Source organism: Erithacus rubecula (genome assembly GCF_903797595.1).
Source record: "Erithacus rubecula genome assembly, chromosome: 4".
Taxonomy (NCBI): Eukaryota; Metazoa; Chordata; class Aves; order Passeriformes; family Muscicapidae; genus Erithacus; species Erithacus rubecula.
In genome coordinates, this window is record NC_136686.1 from 54,689,055 (window position 1) to 54,704,569 (window position 15,515).

The following is a 15,515-nucleotide window of genomic DNA, read 5'->3' on the forward strand; positions in this document are numbered from 1 at the left end:
GTACTCCATGTCTTTGTACTGCTAACCTGTGACAGACAGGCCTGAATGGCAGCATAACACACAACTGGCGACCAGATCTCTAAAGCACACTACCTATTTGAGTGCTTTAAATAAGCTATTTACACATTGAAAAAGTGTGTCGCAAACTGATAAACAAGTTATGATACTTCTAAAATATTTCCATATACTTTGAATCCATAAAAAGATACCACCAGTTTACTTCTCAGAAACATTTTAAAATAGATACTAAGATTTCTTTAGGTTTTCCTGCCACTTTGCTTCCATGTTTTTCCCAGAAGGGGTCACCCACCAGCCATGATCACTTTGGTTCGCTCACCTGCACGTTCCTGGGCTGTGCTCAGACTACAGAGCCTTTGAGGTACTTGTGGAGCATCTCCAGCAGAGTGTCTGCACACATGGCTGTGGCAGTGCCTTCAGCAGCTCTGTCTCTAGCTCACACCTGCAGACACATTTTCCTGTGATATGTTTGAGCAGGGCACCCCGTGCTCCCCTGGCACTGAGTGCTGCTCATGTGCTCTCCAGAGCTGACTGGAACCAGCTGTGGCTGTCACAGGGTGGTTCATGACCTTCTCCCACACAGCTCACACTGCAGTCCCCTGACACTCAAACCCTGCAATTTATGCCTCATACAGTGCCCTATCTGATAAAAACTTGAAGCACTTGTCCTTAATAATTTTTGAGATTAAGAACTGTAGACACCATATCACTTTCACTAATATAAGAGAACTCTTAAATAGGAAATAGAGCACTGAGCATTCAAAACAGTTTAACTGAGGGTCTTTTTTAACAGAATCACATAATTTTTAGGGACCTTTGAAGATCATCCAGTCCAACCTGCAGCTAAATTTTCTATTTTTTTATCCAATTAAATTTTTTATTAATATGCAAAACACTCAATTTTGTTTCTGTGTGATCTCCCTACACCAGAGGCATGATATTGCCTATGCTTCTGGGGTTGTTTTTTTTGTTTGTTTGTTTTTTGAAAAAAGCTGTACAGGTTAGAAATATCAAAGGTACTCCTAACTTCTTGTAGGGTCTTCCCAGGAAGTAGAAGCTTTCCCCTTCAAAAGCATATTGTGGAATCTCTCTCGAGAAATTTTTGATGTAGAATGGAAACACACTCTAACAAAAGTACTCAAATGTTTCATACTGCTACATGACTCAGTATTCAAATATCAGGACATGCTTGCATGTTCAGAGACCTTATGCAAGTATATGTGTCTTGGGTTATTTCCAATGCCAGTAAGCACAGTATGTGGTATCCTAAAGAAGAAAAGCCCAGGCTTAAAGAAAGAAACTGAACTTATGGATAAAAGCAAATGGAGAGTTGTAGGGGAAACAAGATGACACTACAACCTAAGGACCAGCCTATTAACAGCACAAGACTCCTTTGAGTAACATTATCAGAAAAGAAAGGAAATAGTTTGTGATCTCGGTTCCTTGATTAAAGTTTTCATAAAGCATCTAATACAGGAAGATAGTAATGGATTTGAATCACAAGTCCCATCATAAATTAATAGACATTAGAGTTTTGGGGGATCCAGTTATAATACAGCTTATGAGAAAAGTGAGTGTCACTAGCTTACAATTTTGAAAAGATTAATTCAAAAACCATCATACCATTTTTTGATCAGGAAATCTGTTTCACAGAGATTACTTAATTTTATTTTTCAGCATTTGACTCTAGAGATTAGTAGGCAGTATGTACTAGCAGCAACAAATGCTTCTAGCTTATTTCGTATTTTGCCTAACAGCTTTGAAAAAGATCTAAAACAACAGATATTAGAAGAGAAACAAGAACCCAACTTTCCAGAATCTATTAATTTTAGGAAACTTTAGGTTAAATACTAAATAAGGGAATATTTAGTTCGGGAAAGCAGTATTAAAAACAGTCATTAAAACTCCAGTTAGCATAATATTAACTATAAGTGTAACATATTAAAGTGTAACTTAATTGTTCTAAGTTATTGACACAAAGACAATTTAAACCTGACACTGAAGAAAATCACCCACCTAATTTTATTCCAGTGTTTGCACATTCAGAACACATAATAAGAAGAAACAACAAAATACTATATACTCACTTGGATCAGATTTAGAAAATGTATCTCTGTCCAAAAGATTTCTACAGAAAAAAAGAAGAGATAAAAATAATCTTAGGTATAAAAAACCCTGTGAATAATGCAAACCAGATACCAATGCACATACATTTTTAACAAATCAAGAGTCAACTTAGTCTTCTCCCCTCCTAATACACAAGACTCAGTCAGCACTAACACTGGAGTCAGCTTACATTTAATTTTATTATCCATTTTGGATTTGAGCTCATATACTCCAATACCATGAATCAAAAAACAACCACATGTACATTATATAGACATGTAATAGGCATCAGGAAGAGAAATACCTTTAAATCACAAAGGTCTACCAGAGATAAACTTGCCAATTCAACACAAAAAACTTGACTTGGAAGAATGGCTATGAGATTTCAGAGCCATCAGAAAATATCTTTAGGAATCTGTCATGGACAAGTAAGGTAAAGAGAACTAATCCATACATAGGACGCACCTAGGAAAAAATATTAATTTTGTTAGGAAATGCAGTCCCAATATCATAACCACACTTCAGCCAGCTGAGAATCATACAGAGATGAACAGACTTAAATTAAGAATTCAAAAGAATCAGGACTGACCATAAATCATTCTCAGAAGAGTTACCAATATTTAATCATTCAAAAAAATGAAAATAAATAAATATTTTAAATTGTCTCGACAAACTAGAAAAATGTTCTGAAACAGGATGTCATTGAAAAGGTACATGAAAGAGCTAATAAACTTTGGAAGGTATAAAACTTAACAGCAAAAATGCAGCATTGCTATCTGGAGCTGAATATACAGACAGCACTTTTGTCAAAAATAGTCCTAGACATCACAGCTGACCACAAATTGAATGCAAGTCAGGAGTCTTGCACCTTTGGCAAAGAGGCACACTGGAATACACAAACAAGAATGCCACTTTAGACTAATTGTCTGGTCTTCATAACACTGATAAACACTCAATTCAAGCAATAATGTTTTGGACACTCCAGTTTCTTGCAACCTAAGACAGGCATGGAGTCACTGGAGTTTAGTGAAAACAAATAATTGGAAGTATAAAAGCTCCATCTATGAGGGAAATACTGCTACAAATTGAAGCTGACCTCGATGTCAACAGAGCAAGTAGGAACAGGTTTAACCATAAATTAAACCACAGAACAGAAGCCGAAGTTTACATCTTTCACTGTTAAAGGTGGGAGACATTACGTGAAATCTCCATAGTCTTCAAGAATGTCAGATAGCAAGAATTTCTAGTAAGGTCTTTGATCCTAAGCCAGAGCAAAAGGAAGGATTAAATAACCAGTTTACATCCCTTCTAGCTGATTATTTTTAATAACTAGTACAGCTTCTTCAAGGGGCCCCATTAACTACTCTCATTCATATCTAAATCACATTATTTTTGTGCTACTGAACAGTGTTGAAAAGTGTATTAATATTTTGTTCAGGTGCTCTTGGTGGTCCAATTAGGACTTCAGCAATGAAAAGATACTGTATTCTAAATTTAGTTATAGCCAAGTTCACACTTCAGAACAAGGAACACGAACAAAAAAAAAAAAAAAAAGCTTGAAAAGAACACTGGATAGATCTGATTTATTTAATCTAGCCAAAGCAGGCACTAGCTTTAATATTAGTATTTGTGAATACACCTGAATTCTGCACACACTAATTCTTGTGAACTTCTCTAGTCCATTCAGAAGTGTAATTTTTATGTCTACAATTAAACTAAGTGAAACGATATCCTACCTTAATGAAAATCATGCAAATATAAACTGGAAGTATTAAGAAACCCAGGAAAACCACTGAACCCAAGTAAGTACTTGACAACAATCACTACAAACTGCTTTAAGAGACAGTATACCAAGTTCTGCAGTATTGGCATTTCCAACCCAAAATGCAAATTGTCTCCTATCCCTCCTTAATTATATATACCTAGATATACCACTAATGCTTGGTAACTAGCATTGGATTATCCCAGGAAGAATTGCAATATAACCTCAAAATTAGACTTGTATGAAAGAACATAGTACATTAGATTTTGGAACAGGCCTCCCATATTCACCATTAGAATTCCAAACAATTTTGATTCCTCTGCATGATGAACCTTAATATTGGTATATTAGTGCTTATCACTGTAGATAATGATTAAGGAATTTTAGTCATGCATTTACTGAGATAAGGTATTTCGAGTTCTTGAGATGTTTCCTACTCTTCTTGTGTTCCCTTTTAAGTTTTGTTCCCCTCTATTTTCCATTTACATACTAACAACACATACTCTAAGTGTGGCCTGGTACTGTAAAGCTTAGTCTATCCTGACACTTCCAACAGCTGCAAAAAGCAGCCACTATGGGAACAGCATAAGAAAGAGGGAAGAGTCTGTAGATGAGAATCTACAGGTTCTTAAAGAATCTCGGGAATCTTCCATGAGTTAAGAACATTCCTACAGATACAGCAACCCTGAAAGGATGGCAAGGATAGAGACACCCAAGTTTCACGTTGTAATTCAGGTCAGTTTGTGCAATGAACTTGTGGTCTTGAATTGGTACAACTTGCAACACCCTCCATTCAACCCTTCACACACTTTCTTCAGCAAAGTTTGCAGCATGCCTGATTGTCCAAATCATAAAGAACCACCAAAATAGTAACAAAAGAACTTCACAAGCTGTTCAAGCAATGCAGTCAACTTCAAAAGGAATTTTAAAGAAAAAGTGCCAACAGGAAAAAAAAAAAGAAAAAATATAGTCTGATTTGGACACTAAATTAGGCAACACCTCATTAAGCTGCTCAATTTCATTTGTTTTCATTTCAGGGGGATAACAATCAAAGTGCTTCTTTAAATACAAGAAAACTACACAGTACCTACACATAGGACAATCTACAACGACAAGAAATGGTAACACAAAATAGAAAGCAAACAATGTATTTCTAGTACTTTAGGTAGTCTTTTCACTCTTAATTTTCAATGTTGCTTTCTGCACATGCTGAGAAAGATAAGTGTATTTTTTCCCTTTGTCCTGAGAAATGCATTCTCTTTGGTAGCAAACTGTTTTGTCTCAGGAAAGTTCACAAAGCTTTCAGAAACCAGAAATATCTGAAACTTCTTCTTTCTCCTAATCAAAGCATCAAGAGAAAGACTTGTAATTTAACCAAACTTGGTGAGTATATTTTTGTCTATGCCCATTAAGCCTTTCAGATAAAGAATGCAAAAAGAAAAGCAATTTCTCTCAATTATGGAAGAAATGTAAAAACCAAATTTTTTTCTTGAGAAACATGTATATCAAACACCTATAGCAAAGAAGTCTAGGAACATCTGTGCAGAAAGCATTCTTCTACTTGTACAGATCTTGAAGGAATTCATTCTGCACCTGCCCATTCTGGTGTGGACCTTCCAAAACACTTGCAACAATATAGATGTCTAAGGAAAAAAGAATTAATAGGAGCCATGGCAGTAACACTGGAAATGCTGGGGTAAACTTTCTTCTGTGAATGAGAGCAATTTCCCCAGGGTAGGAGAGAAAGTGATCAGTAAATAAGATAAAGTTAAAACATTTTTAGCTAAGCCTCACAGAATCACTTTGTTCACATAGTTTCATAAACTCCATAAAAATGTATCAATAGAACAGTCCAGTGCTCAAGAAGTTTTTTAGCATAGAATGTTTCAGTTGGACAGAACCTACAACGATCAGCCAGTCCAATGGCCCAACTACCTCAGGGTTGACCAAAAGTTAAGACATGTTATTAAGGGCATTGTCCAAATGCTTCTTAAACTCTGCCAGGTTTGGGGCATCGACCTCTCTAGGAAGCCTGTTCCAGCATTTGACCACTCTCCCAGTAAAAAAGTGCTTCCTAATGCCAAGTGTTTTGTACTGTTTAATCTAAACCAAGTCACATGTATAAATCAGATGCCTCGAGATTCACTGATGTAGTTAGTGGTAGCTAACTAGAAACCATCACAGCCTATACTGCTTCCTACAACCTCATACATCATGCACTGTGTATGTTGTCAGATGTACATTAAAAAGTAACATTTACTCACCTTGTCCACATTTACCTTCCTTCAAATTTCACTTTTAGTTATCAATATCTGAACTTCCTTCTCTGTAAGTTGGTTTTTTTTTTTTTTTTTTTTTTTTTTTTTTTTTTTTTTTTTTTTTTAAGCCTTTGGTTACACCAAGCTCCTAAGCAGAAGTGAATCCAATTCCCCTGTCAGAAATTACAGGATTCTGGCCTTGAAGAAAGACCACAGTAAGTACAGAACTGAGCAGTTTAAAATCTGCTTCTCTAGTTTCAAAATTTAAAAAAAAATCTATATTGACAGAAAGGCTTACATATACATTGTTTTCAACAGCTCTGAAATTTTTAATGATAAATATGTTGTTCAGATTAATTTGTCAAAATCTCTCTGGATGCTATGGCTTTATGTTTCTCTTCCTCTTCGGATTGCATTTAAATGCATGCAAAGATTTCTTGGTTGTGAAATAATACACTCAGCAGTTTGCAAACACAGAAGTTGGTTACTCACACAAAATAATTTTTATAAAGTACACATTTTCAGTATATCATATTTGTAGTATATATTACAAGCACACACTATTTTTCTCACACTTTTATCAATCCATGGGAAAAGAAATTGTTCCTAGTTCATTAAATAAATGCATTTTGGTTTCCCTCACTTTATGATGTGTCCACATCACTTTTCCACAGAAGATCCTGATAAAGAAAGAAGCACCTAATCACTTTTTAATGTGCAGAATGGTACCCATAGTACTATGAATTGTAACATAACTGTTTTAACCTAGCAGGCACTGCCCCTCAGCCTTAATGGTGCCACTGAACCAGCAAGGATCAGTCTAGGATGACGTATTATCCAAAGAGTGGATATATTATCCAAAGAGTCCACTCGAGTGAAGAGCCCACTTGACCTACCTGCAGAGTAATTTCACAAACTGCATGGCAGCTTAAGCAGTCACCCTTCCACAGCTGTTTACAGCCTCTTCTATTCAGTCAGAGCACAACAAAGCCAGCTATTAGCCTCCAGATCTCTAGATTCAAAATGCCCTGGACCTAACAGCAGATGAGACAATCTCACAGAATTTTACATTCTTGTAAAATAGCTAGTTCTCTGACAATAGGCTCACAGGTGAGACAACAGTGACTCTGCTGACTAACAAGTAGTGAGAATGACCTGTTCCTTTCTGTTCAAACCATCTCCACTCTTCGGGGCACCAGAAGAAAAAGAAGGAAAACAAATATATCTCTGATGTGCAAGATTAAGAAAACATTCACAATACCTTTTCATAACCTTTGGAGAAGTAATTCACTCTTCTCGTTCACCAGAAAACAAATAATTTTCAGCCTCATGGTAACTTTCATTGTCAAGCTAAGAATATATTGATTCAGAAGCCATAAGGGAAAAAAGAAATGGAGAAGCAATGAGAAGGGTAAGATCAGCAGTGCTTCCAGGAGTTTTAAGCCAACCCAGAGAAAGCCAACTCTGGCTAGATGTGCGCAAACAATTTTAGGATGAAACTTCTACTATAATTGCTGATTACTCTGGAGGGTTAAAAAAAACAACAGAGGAAATGCCAAGTTTATTTACTCTAACACAGCAATAGTTTTACAGGAATTCTGTTGAAACAGACAGGAAGTACTAGGTTATAAAAATACACTTGTGCAGATGAAAGACCTGAACACAAACTTAGACTACTCCATTTTAAATTTTAAAAAAGAGTTCATTTAGTACTATGACAAACCGGTGGAACTCTGCTTCAGTACCAGGAAATACACACCATCACTCTAATATTCATCCTTTCTCTGCCAGTGCAGGACTGTTGGTGGGCAAGCCACTGCTCAGATGGGCAGAGAAAAAAATTAGGAAAATAATACTACCACAGAAAGTCTTCATAAAAATACTCAAAGTCATTGCACATTTCCTAGTAGCTAGATCTTTTCCTGCTGCCAGGCTTTCCTGTATGCCACCTTTCTGAGGCCAAGGACTGGGAGGGTGTTACAGTGAGCCAGCTGTCAGTGTCCCACCTCTGGTCTGAGGAGAACCATGAAGTGGTGACAGAGGTGGAAGAGGTGCTCTTGGAAGGAGTATGATGTTGGTAACTCCTTCTTCCCCACTCCAAGGACCCCCAGCTAAGTTAACACGCTCTGACTTCATTCATCTGCAACTCCATTCTTCATCCACATTTACTGCACACATATACAGCCTGTATCACACCTGCTCCAGACCTGCTCTTCCATCACTTGTGGTTCTACCCAGCTCCCAAACTGTACTTCTTTACAAACCACTGCTGACCCCTGACCTCTTGGGGTCCCCAGTAAGGGGGACATCCCAAGTACCCTCTTTTCACTCCCTGCTGCCACACTCCCATCCTGTGCCCCCCACTTGCAAAGCCTTTGCTATCACACCGTGATGATGCTCCTCTGCACTACACATCTGATGAACGAAATGTGGTTACACCACACAATTATACAAGGACAAGCCAAAAGGAAACTAACTAAGCAGCAGCCACCCAGTAACTAAAAAAAACATACCGGGTTTGGATTTACAGCTAAGTAAAGCCAAACAAAGCTCCATGTAGGCAAAGGCACGTTCAGACAAAACCTGACACGGCCTGAGACTTGCAAGGTTCCATGAAACCTGAAGCCTGCATGAGAACTGACATGTTAAAGACTCAAAAAACAGATTTGCAAAGGCAATAGATGCTTTGCTGAGGCCAGATTTGCACCCCCTAAACAAAGGGGAGGAGAAGAATTTTTGGGTGTGCGGTAAAACCTCTGATCTTCCAAAGAACAGCCCAGGTGCAGAGGAGATGCACACCCACCCACCAGAAGATACTACTTATACTTTTATATAATTATATTGCTATAAATAATAATCAAAGCATACATACCTCAGTTCCAATGTAATAAAACTGTTCTGAAATAAACATGCCATGTGTATACACACTGGTCATTCAGTCTCCCTTCACTTTAATCCACCCCAAGGGATCCAGTAAGAACTTTCAGTTACCTCATCTCAGGGGTGGGTTAAAACAGCCTATCCCAAGTGTGTAAAAGAATCACTCTATGAAAAGCCACTGTCCATGAAGGAGACAGAGGAGTCCTAGAGCTTTGTTCAAATAAAGGGAGAGTCCACTTGGCCATACACCCGTGGGGTTTTTCTCTCGAGGTTTCAGAGGACACAGCCTCCTTTTATCACCAAATCCCTCTGCCCTCTTCCTTCCTGCAGGGGCTGCAGTACTAGGAGGGTACAGACTTCCCAAACACTTAGCACATTTCCCCCTCGAACATGCCATTTTCCTCCAGAGTTTAGAAATTCGAGCTATGTGGGCTCTGCAACAGACTTTGTGCTGACCCATTTGTCTACTACCCTTAAGTTCAGGAGCCAAAATGTCTGGGCTCTGTAGCTTGAGGTTGGCAGAAGTACTAAGACCTATTTCAAAGACATAAACATCCATTTCTCTCGAAGATACTCACCCATGGAATTGTTTGCACCCATCTTTCTCAATCACAATTGTAAGACAGAATTTACAGTGCAACCGATCTGCTTTAAATTCTATTAGTCACATGGCTGCACATTTAAATTTCAAACAAAAGAGACACACAGGTGAAAACTAAACCATGCACTCTATCAGGAATGCATCTCCATGACTATGGACACTGCAAACCATTTATATTTCTTCTCATCTGAACCCAGCTAGTTGTCTAGGCCATATCATTTCAAAGGAAATAAACATGTAAGATCAACCTTCTGTTGCCAGTCACAAATAACCACTCCGTGGACTTTTAATCCAACCTAGAAACACATACACAAAGTAAGCAGGAAAATAAGAACCATATTTACAATCAAAATTAATTTTATATTCTGCATTTTGTACTATACAGGGTTACAAGCTTCAATAATTCGTTGAGTATCTGTTTTTTCATTGTATCTTTCTGTGACAGAGACTTCAGGCAAATTATTAATATTTAAAAAAAAAACCCAGCAGATAAGTATGATGGCTGGAGAGACATGATCTTCCCAGAAATCAATGCCTAGAACAATCAGAAATATAATTAAACATACTTTTAGGTATTGCAAACATTTGGAAGCAGCTGGTTAAGACTTTCAGATTGCCAATGAAAAGGAAAAATTCTGAAGTGGCATGCTTTGTTCCTCTGTGCATGAAACTTGAATTATTTCAATTACTGAGAATAGGGGTTGCTTAATTCCATTCAGCTCATTCATTAATGTTAGATTTCTGTACAAGTTATGAAGTGGCATAGGACTGATCCAAAACAGGCATGGGAACCATTTCTGTTGAATTAGCTGTGACAAGGCATTTATGGTGCCTTTACACACACAATGCCTGTTGTGGGAACACAACAGTATAGAGTATATCCAACATAGATCCAGACCAATACAGACAAACTGCCTGACTGAACATAAAGCCATGCAAAGCAGTATCATAACAAACATTCCGAATTAGCAAAGTGACCCTGAACTGTGCCAGTATTTTGCAATTCTACTGTCTTTCCAATAACCAAGTCATCTAGACAATCATTAAATGATAAAACTACAGTTTCACTTTCGTATAGATATTAAAAACATTCTCAAGAAGATAGTTCTGATTGACAAGTCCATAAATAAACATTAACATGAGATATAATGAAACTCTTGACCTTTTCATTAACATAATAGGATTTCAGAATGGCTGCAGAATTATCAGGTACTACAGGGAAAAAAACCTAGGCCTGTTCCCACAGTAACCGTGATAAACAGATATCATCATTATACAGATCACAACAAACAAATTTAAAACTTGAACCCATTAAACTACACTGAACTTACACAGAGCACAACTTCAAGACACATAACAATAACCACAATCTTGCAGTCCTCAGCATTAGATTAGACTTCAGTCAACACACAATAACAGAACTAACAGAGGGAAGACGGGAATAGAATATGAAGGTTTTCCAAGACTTAACTAGATTGGAATTGGTGGAGAACATCAGTATAGGGAAAACAGGATGACAGATACATGGCCTGAAGCTCACCTGAAGCTTACATAAGACCACAAGCTTACACACACAGCTGGTAAGAGTCGTGTCTAGACACAGGCCTATAACCAGCATGCAGTGCCAGCACCCCTGTAGAGGAAGAGGAACCTTTGGGCTCAAAAACAGCAGTGAATAAAAGGACTGAGTGCAGCCTGCTTCCACTCTTTCACACAGACTGTCCTTCACCACATGACAATTGTGCAAGACTATGCCAGGCAGCAACAAATAAAGATGGCATGGCAAGTGAAAGCAACATTTTCATCAGACCATGAATGTCCTTCAGCACATGTGCTGAAGGGAGAGACAGGGTGCAGAGGGAGATGGCAACTAGAACAAGTGCAGACAGTAGCAGACAATTACCAACACCAGAGGATCCTCTGGGATACACACCTAAGTTCTTCTGCCATATTAGAGCTGGCTCGAGTCAAAGACTTCTGCTTCCTGACAAACTATGTCTTACAGAGTCAGAAAAGCATTGTGAAGTTTTTATTTGATAGGAACTGAGTAGTATTACCTAAATTAATTTCTTGCTTTTCTAGCATTTTTTAAATTACAGCTAATGCTGGCATTCAAAAGCCATGGGAATGATACCAAAAGCTTTTAGTCATAAAGAAATCCCAGAAAGAGCATTGCCTGACAACCAAAATGTTTCTGTATTTTACAATTTTCACAGAATTTCTCATCCCATCCCACTAGATGCATATGTCCCAAAGGCTACCTGATGTGACCCTGAAGCTGGTGGCTTGGAAAATACCAAGTAGTGCAATGCCATCTGCATAGTGCTGAATCTGGATACTTTGATAACACTGACAGTATGAGCATGCAAGCAAACTGGGAAATGTGGACAGAGAAACCATATGGAACTGAAAACCAAAGGAAGAGAAACTGTATCCTTACTGAGTAAGACAGACAAAAATACAGAACAAAGGAGAGTCACAGGTTTACTTTATAGCACAAGCAGTTTGCACTGCTTCACTGACCAAAAAGTTGCACCACCTGTACAAACTGGAAGAACTTCCCTCATGTCCTGCTAGGAAAACAAGCAAAAACCCACAACAAACAAACAACACCCCACCCTCCACCAAAAAAAACAACAAACAAACCAAAAACCAACAACCCAAAACAAACCACAAAACACCACAACAACAAAAAACCCCAAACCCAAGGAAAAAAATCTAGGAAGACATAATAGTTATCAACTAAAAATTGGTTGTGTAAGTTAGTGACCACATTGGTCCTACAACTCTTCAGATACCAAGGAAAAAAAGTATTATGACCCAAACTGTTGCTATAATCATTTCTCTCCAAGTATTAGGGAATACACAACTGCTAATTATTAAAGAACTTTCAGCATTCTCTGAATTTTGCAGTCTGCTCTTGCAGTCTTTCACAATTTAACACCACATTTCACAAGCTTTAGCCAATGGATGTGTTTACAGATGAATCAGAAATGTGTTAATCATTAATCTCTGCCCTAGTGTCATTCATTTCATACTCTGCTTTGAAGCATAATTTTGCAATCAAAAATTGTCATTCAGCACATAGAGAAGAGAGGAATCTCCCTGGAAATTCCCATCCTTCTGCAGTTGGCATCTAGACAAATGAAAGAGTTTTAACGAAACTGACATGGGTTTAAACGACATCTACAGAGAAACTACCTCTGTAAACTACTTACTGAAATATACTGAAATTAGTTACAAGTAAGGACAGAATCGATTGACTATGCTCTATACCTGCATTTCTTTTTAACTATCTGATGGATTCTTAAACCACTGCGAAACATGGCAGGTATATACAAATTATATCTGAAATTAAAGGAACTCCATAGTAAGTGAATTGGGTGAAATTCAGCAGAAACGTTTTGACATCTGGAACTGTGACAGGCTATTTGAAGAACTTACAAGTAATAGTAAAGGTCCTGGATTGCATTTACACATTACAGCACACCCTTCCTTGGACAGCAGTCGGTGCTTGTGAACTTCGCAGAGCGAGAGGCAGCAAGTACAACGGGGTGTTTATATGTCAGCCTGGTGACTGCTTCAGTATTACAAATTTAATCTTACTCTATTTCTCACTGCTTCAGCCTTCTTTCGAAAACAGCACTTGATAAAACATCAAATCATACTTTATTTACTAAGGAAAGAGAGGGAGTGGTCTGGCAATTTAAGTTTAGAGCACTGCCGTTCTGTCCTGGTAGTAATAGCGGTAAACAGCAACAGCTCTGGGAAACTACATCATAAAATGAAGCAAAGGATTGTAGAAGAAACCCTGTCCCATTTCCCATCAGGAAACACTGACAGTTCAAATTTTCCGCTAGAAGCTGCCAACTCTGCTGGTGAACGGCGTCACCGCTTTGCAACTACTAGGAAATACTTAAGGAAGTTGCGGAATGTGAACGAAGATATGAATAAAAAGCTCACAAATAAAATTATTTTTTAGACCTCTAATAAGAAAATCTCTGCATCACGGGAAGAAAACACAATTTTTGAAATACCGATAAAGAAGCATCGAGGGAACAAAACCACGAATACTACATTTGGTGTTTTGGGTTGGCACTCCCTCAATGTCTCGGCAGCAGCGTTACGATAAAACACGACGAAACCACACAACACGACCGTACTCCGAAGTTTTACAAGGGAGCTTTAAAGAACCCATGACAGGAATACTCCGGACGGAAGGCGTCCGTCCCCACACGGCACTCGGGACAGCCGCACAAGTGAAATCCCTGCCGGGTACCGCGCCCTGCGCGCTCACCGCCGCGCCTCCCGCTGCCGGGCAGGATGCGGGGCGGCGGCAGCCGCTGCCGGTCTCGGCAGAACACTCGGCAGAACCGGGGTCCGGCGGCAGCAGCCTGCGGCGGACACGCCCGGTGCGCGGCAGCGGGCTGCAGCGGGCTGGCAGCCGGCCCCGGGCTGCGCCCGCTCCGCCCGAGGATGCGCGGGCAGCTCCGCGCCCGGACCGCTCCGAGGGCAGCGGCGGCTGCTGCGCCGCGCAGGGCGCCGGGCGTGCGGAGCGCGTCCCGCGCTGCCCTTGCCCTCCCCGCTCCGCCGGCAGCCCCGGGACGAGGGGCCCCCGCCCGTCCGCCCCCTCCGACGCCGCGGGGCGAGCGGGTGGCGCGGCCGTGAGCCGCCACCGTACCTGCAGGACACGGAGAGCTCCACCTTGGTGGCCGGGATGCTGGAGCTGAGTACGTTAAAATCCCCCACGGACGCCATCTTCGGAAGCCCACCGCTCCTGCCCGGCTCCTGCTGCCCCGCCGGCTTCTCCAGCCCGAACATGGGACAGAGCGGCGCGGGTGGGAACGGGGAGGGAGGCAGGAAGGAGGCGGCGCCTATCGGCCTCCACAGAGCGCCGCCGCTGCCGCCCGTGGCGCGGAGCCCGGCGAGCCGCGCTCAGCTCCGCTCAGCCCCGCTCAGCCCCGCTCCGCGGGCGCCTGGGGCGGGGCGTGGCCTCCCCCCGGAGGGAGCCGGGCGGCCCGAGCAGGACGCGAGTCGCTGCCCTCAGGGGAAATGCGGCACCGGGGCCGCGGCGATCCCACAGCGTGCGGGGCGGCGAAGTGCCCCGGTGGAGGCGTGCCCAGGGTGCGGACCCGAGAGATTCCGCTCCCGCGCCTCCCCGATCTCTGCCCCGCTAGCTCCTGCACGGAAACTCCCGCTCCGTCCCGTCCTGTCGGCTGTCGGGCAATCTCCTCCCTACGAGGAGCCTCCCCGGTGTCCCCCTTGGCTCTTGCACGGAAACTCCCGCTCCGCTCTGTCCCATCCCGCAGGCTGTGCAGGGAATCCCCTCCTTCCGCGCTACCGCGTGTGCGGTCCCCCCGCCGCCGCAGCGGGGACGGGGACAGCGTGTGAGGGCCAAACTGCGAGGGGTCATTAATTCTCCCCGGGCCGCCACCACAAAAGCCCCGGGCGGCGAACGCGGGGTTTGCGGGAGCGGCGGGGCCGGGGCCGGGGCCGGGCAGGGCCGGTGCCGCCAGGGGGCGCGGCAGAGCGGCCCGGAGGGTGCGCGCTCCTTGGGGCGGTAGCCGGCGCTGGGAAGAGCTCGGTGGTCAGTGCCTTTGGAATTCCAACAGGCGTTCCAATTGCGCAAGAGTCGAGGGAAAAGAGGTGCATTTATATTGGGTACTGTGTGCATTGACACGCTGGAAAACGGGGGTTTCACTCTCACACATTTCTTTTTTTTTTTTCCCCAGGACCACCAACCCAGTTGCCCTGAATCTGTTCATAGTACTTCACAATAATCACAATAGCTTCATTATCTTATATGTAATGTGTATAATTTGTATCCATTATTATGGCATTCTAAGAGGACCCCAATGTTTATTTCTCATCATGGTACTTTTGAAAAGAG

General features: G+C 41.4%; 1 protein-coding gene across 2 annotated transcripts in view; it reads right to left on the minus strand.

Annotated features, from left to right (window-relative positions):
• The window catches only part of CPNE8 (copine 8), a 71,774-nt gene extending 57,198 nt beyond the window's left edge, over positions 1 to 14,576 (minus strand). Inside the window, exons 1-2 of one of the 2 annotated variants that reach the window (XM_079303524.1) lie at positions 14,307 to 14,576; positions 2,106 to 2,146 (exon numbers count right to left, since the gene is read on the minus strand). In XM_079303524.1, the coding sequence (XP_079159650.1) occupies positions 2,106 to 2,146; positions 14,307 to 14,446 (181 nt within the window). In that variant the 5' untranslated portion in view covers positions 14,447 to 14,576. The remainder of the gene's footprint in view (positions 1 to 2,105; positions 2,147 to 14,306) is intronic. The other variant, XM_079303525.1, reaches the window with a different exon arrangement.
• Between the last annotated feature and the right edge of the window lie 939 nt (positions 14,577 to 15,515).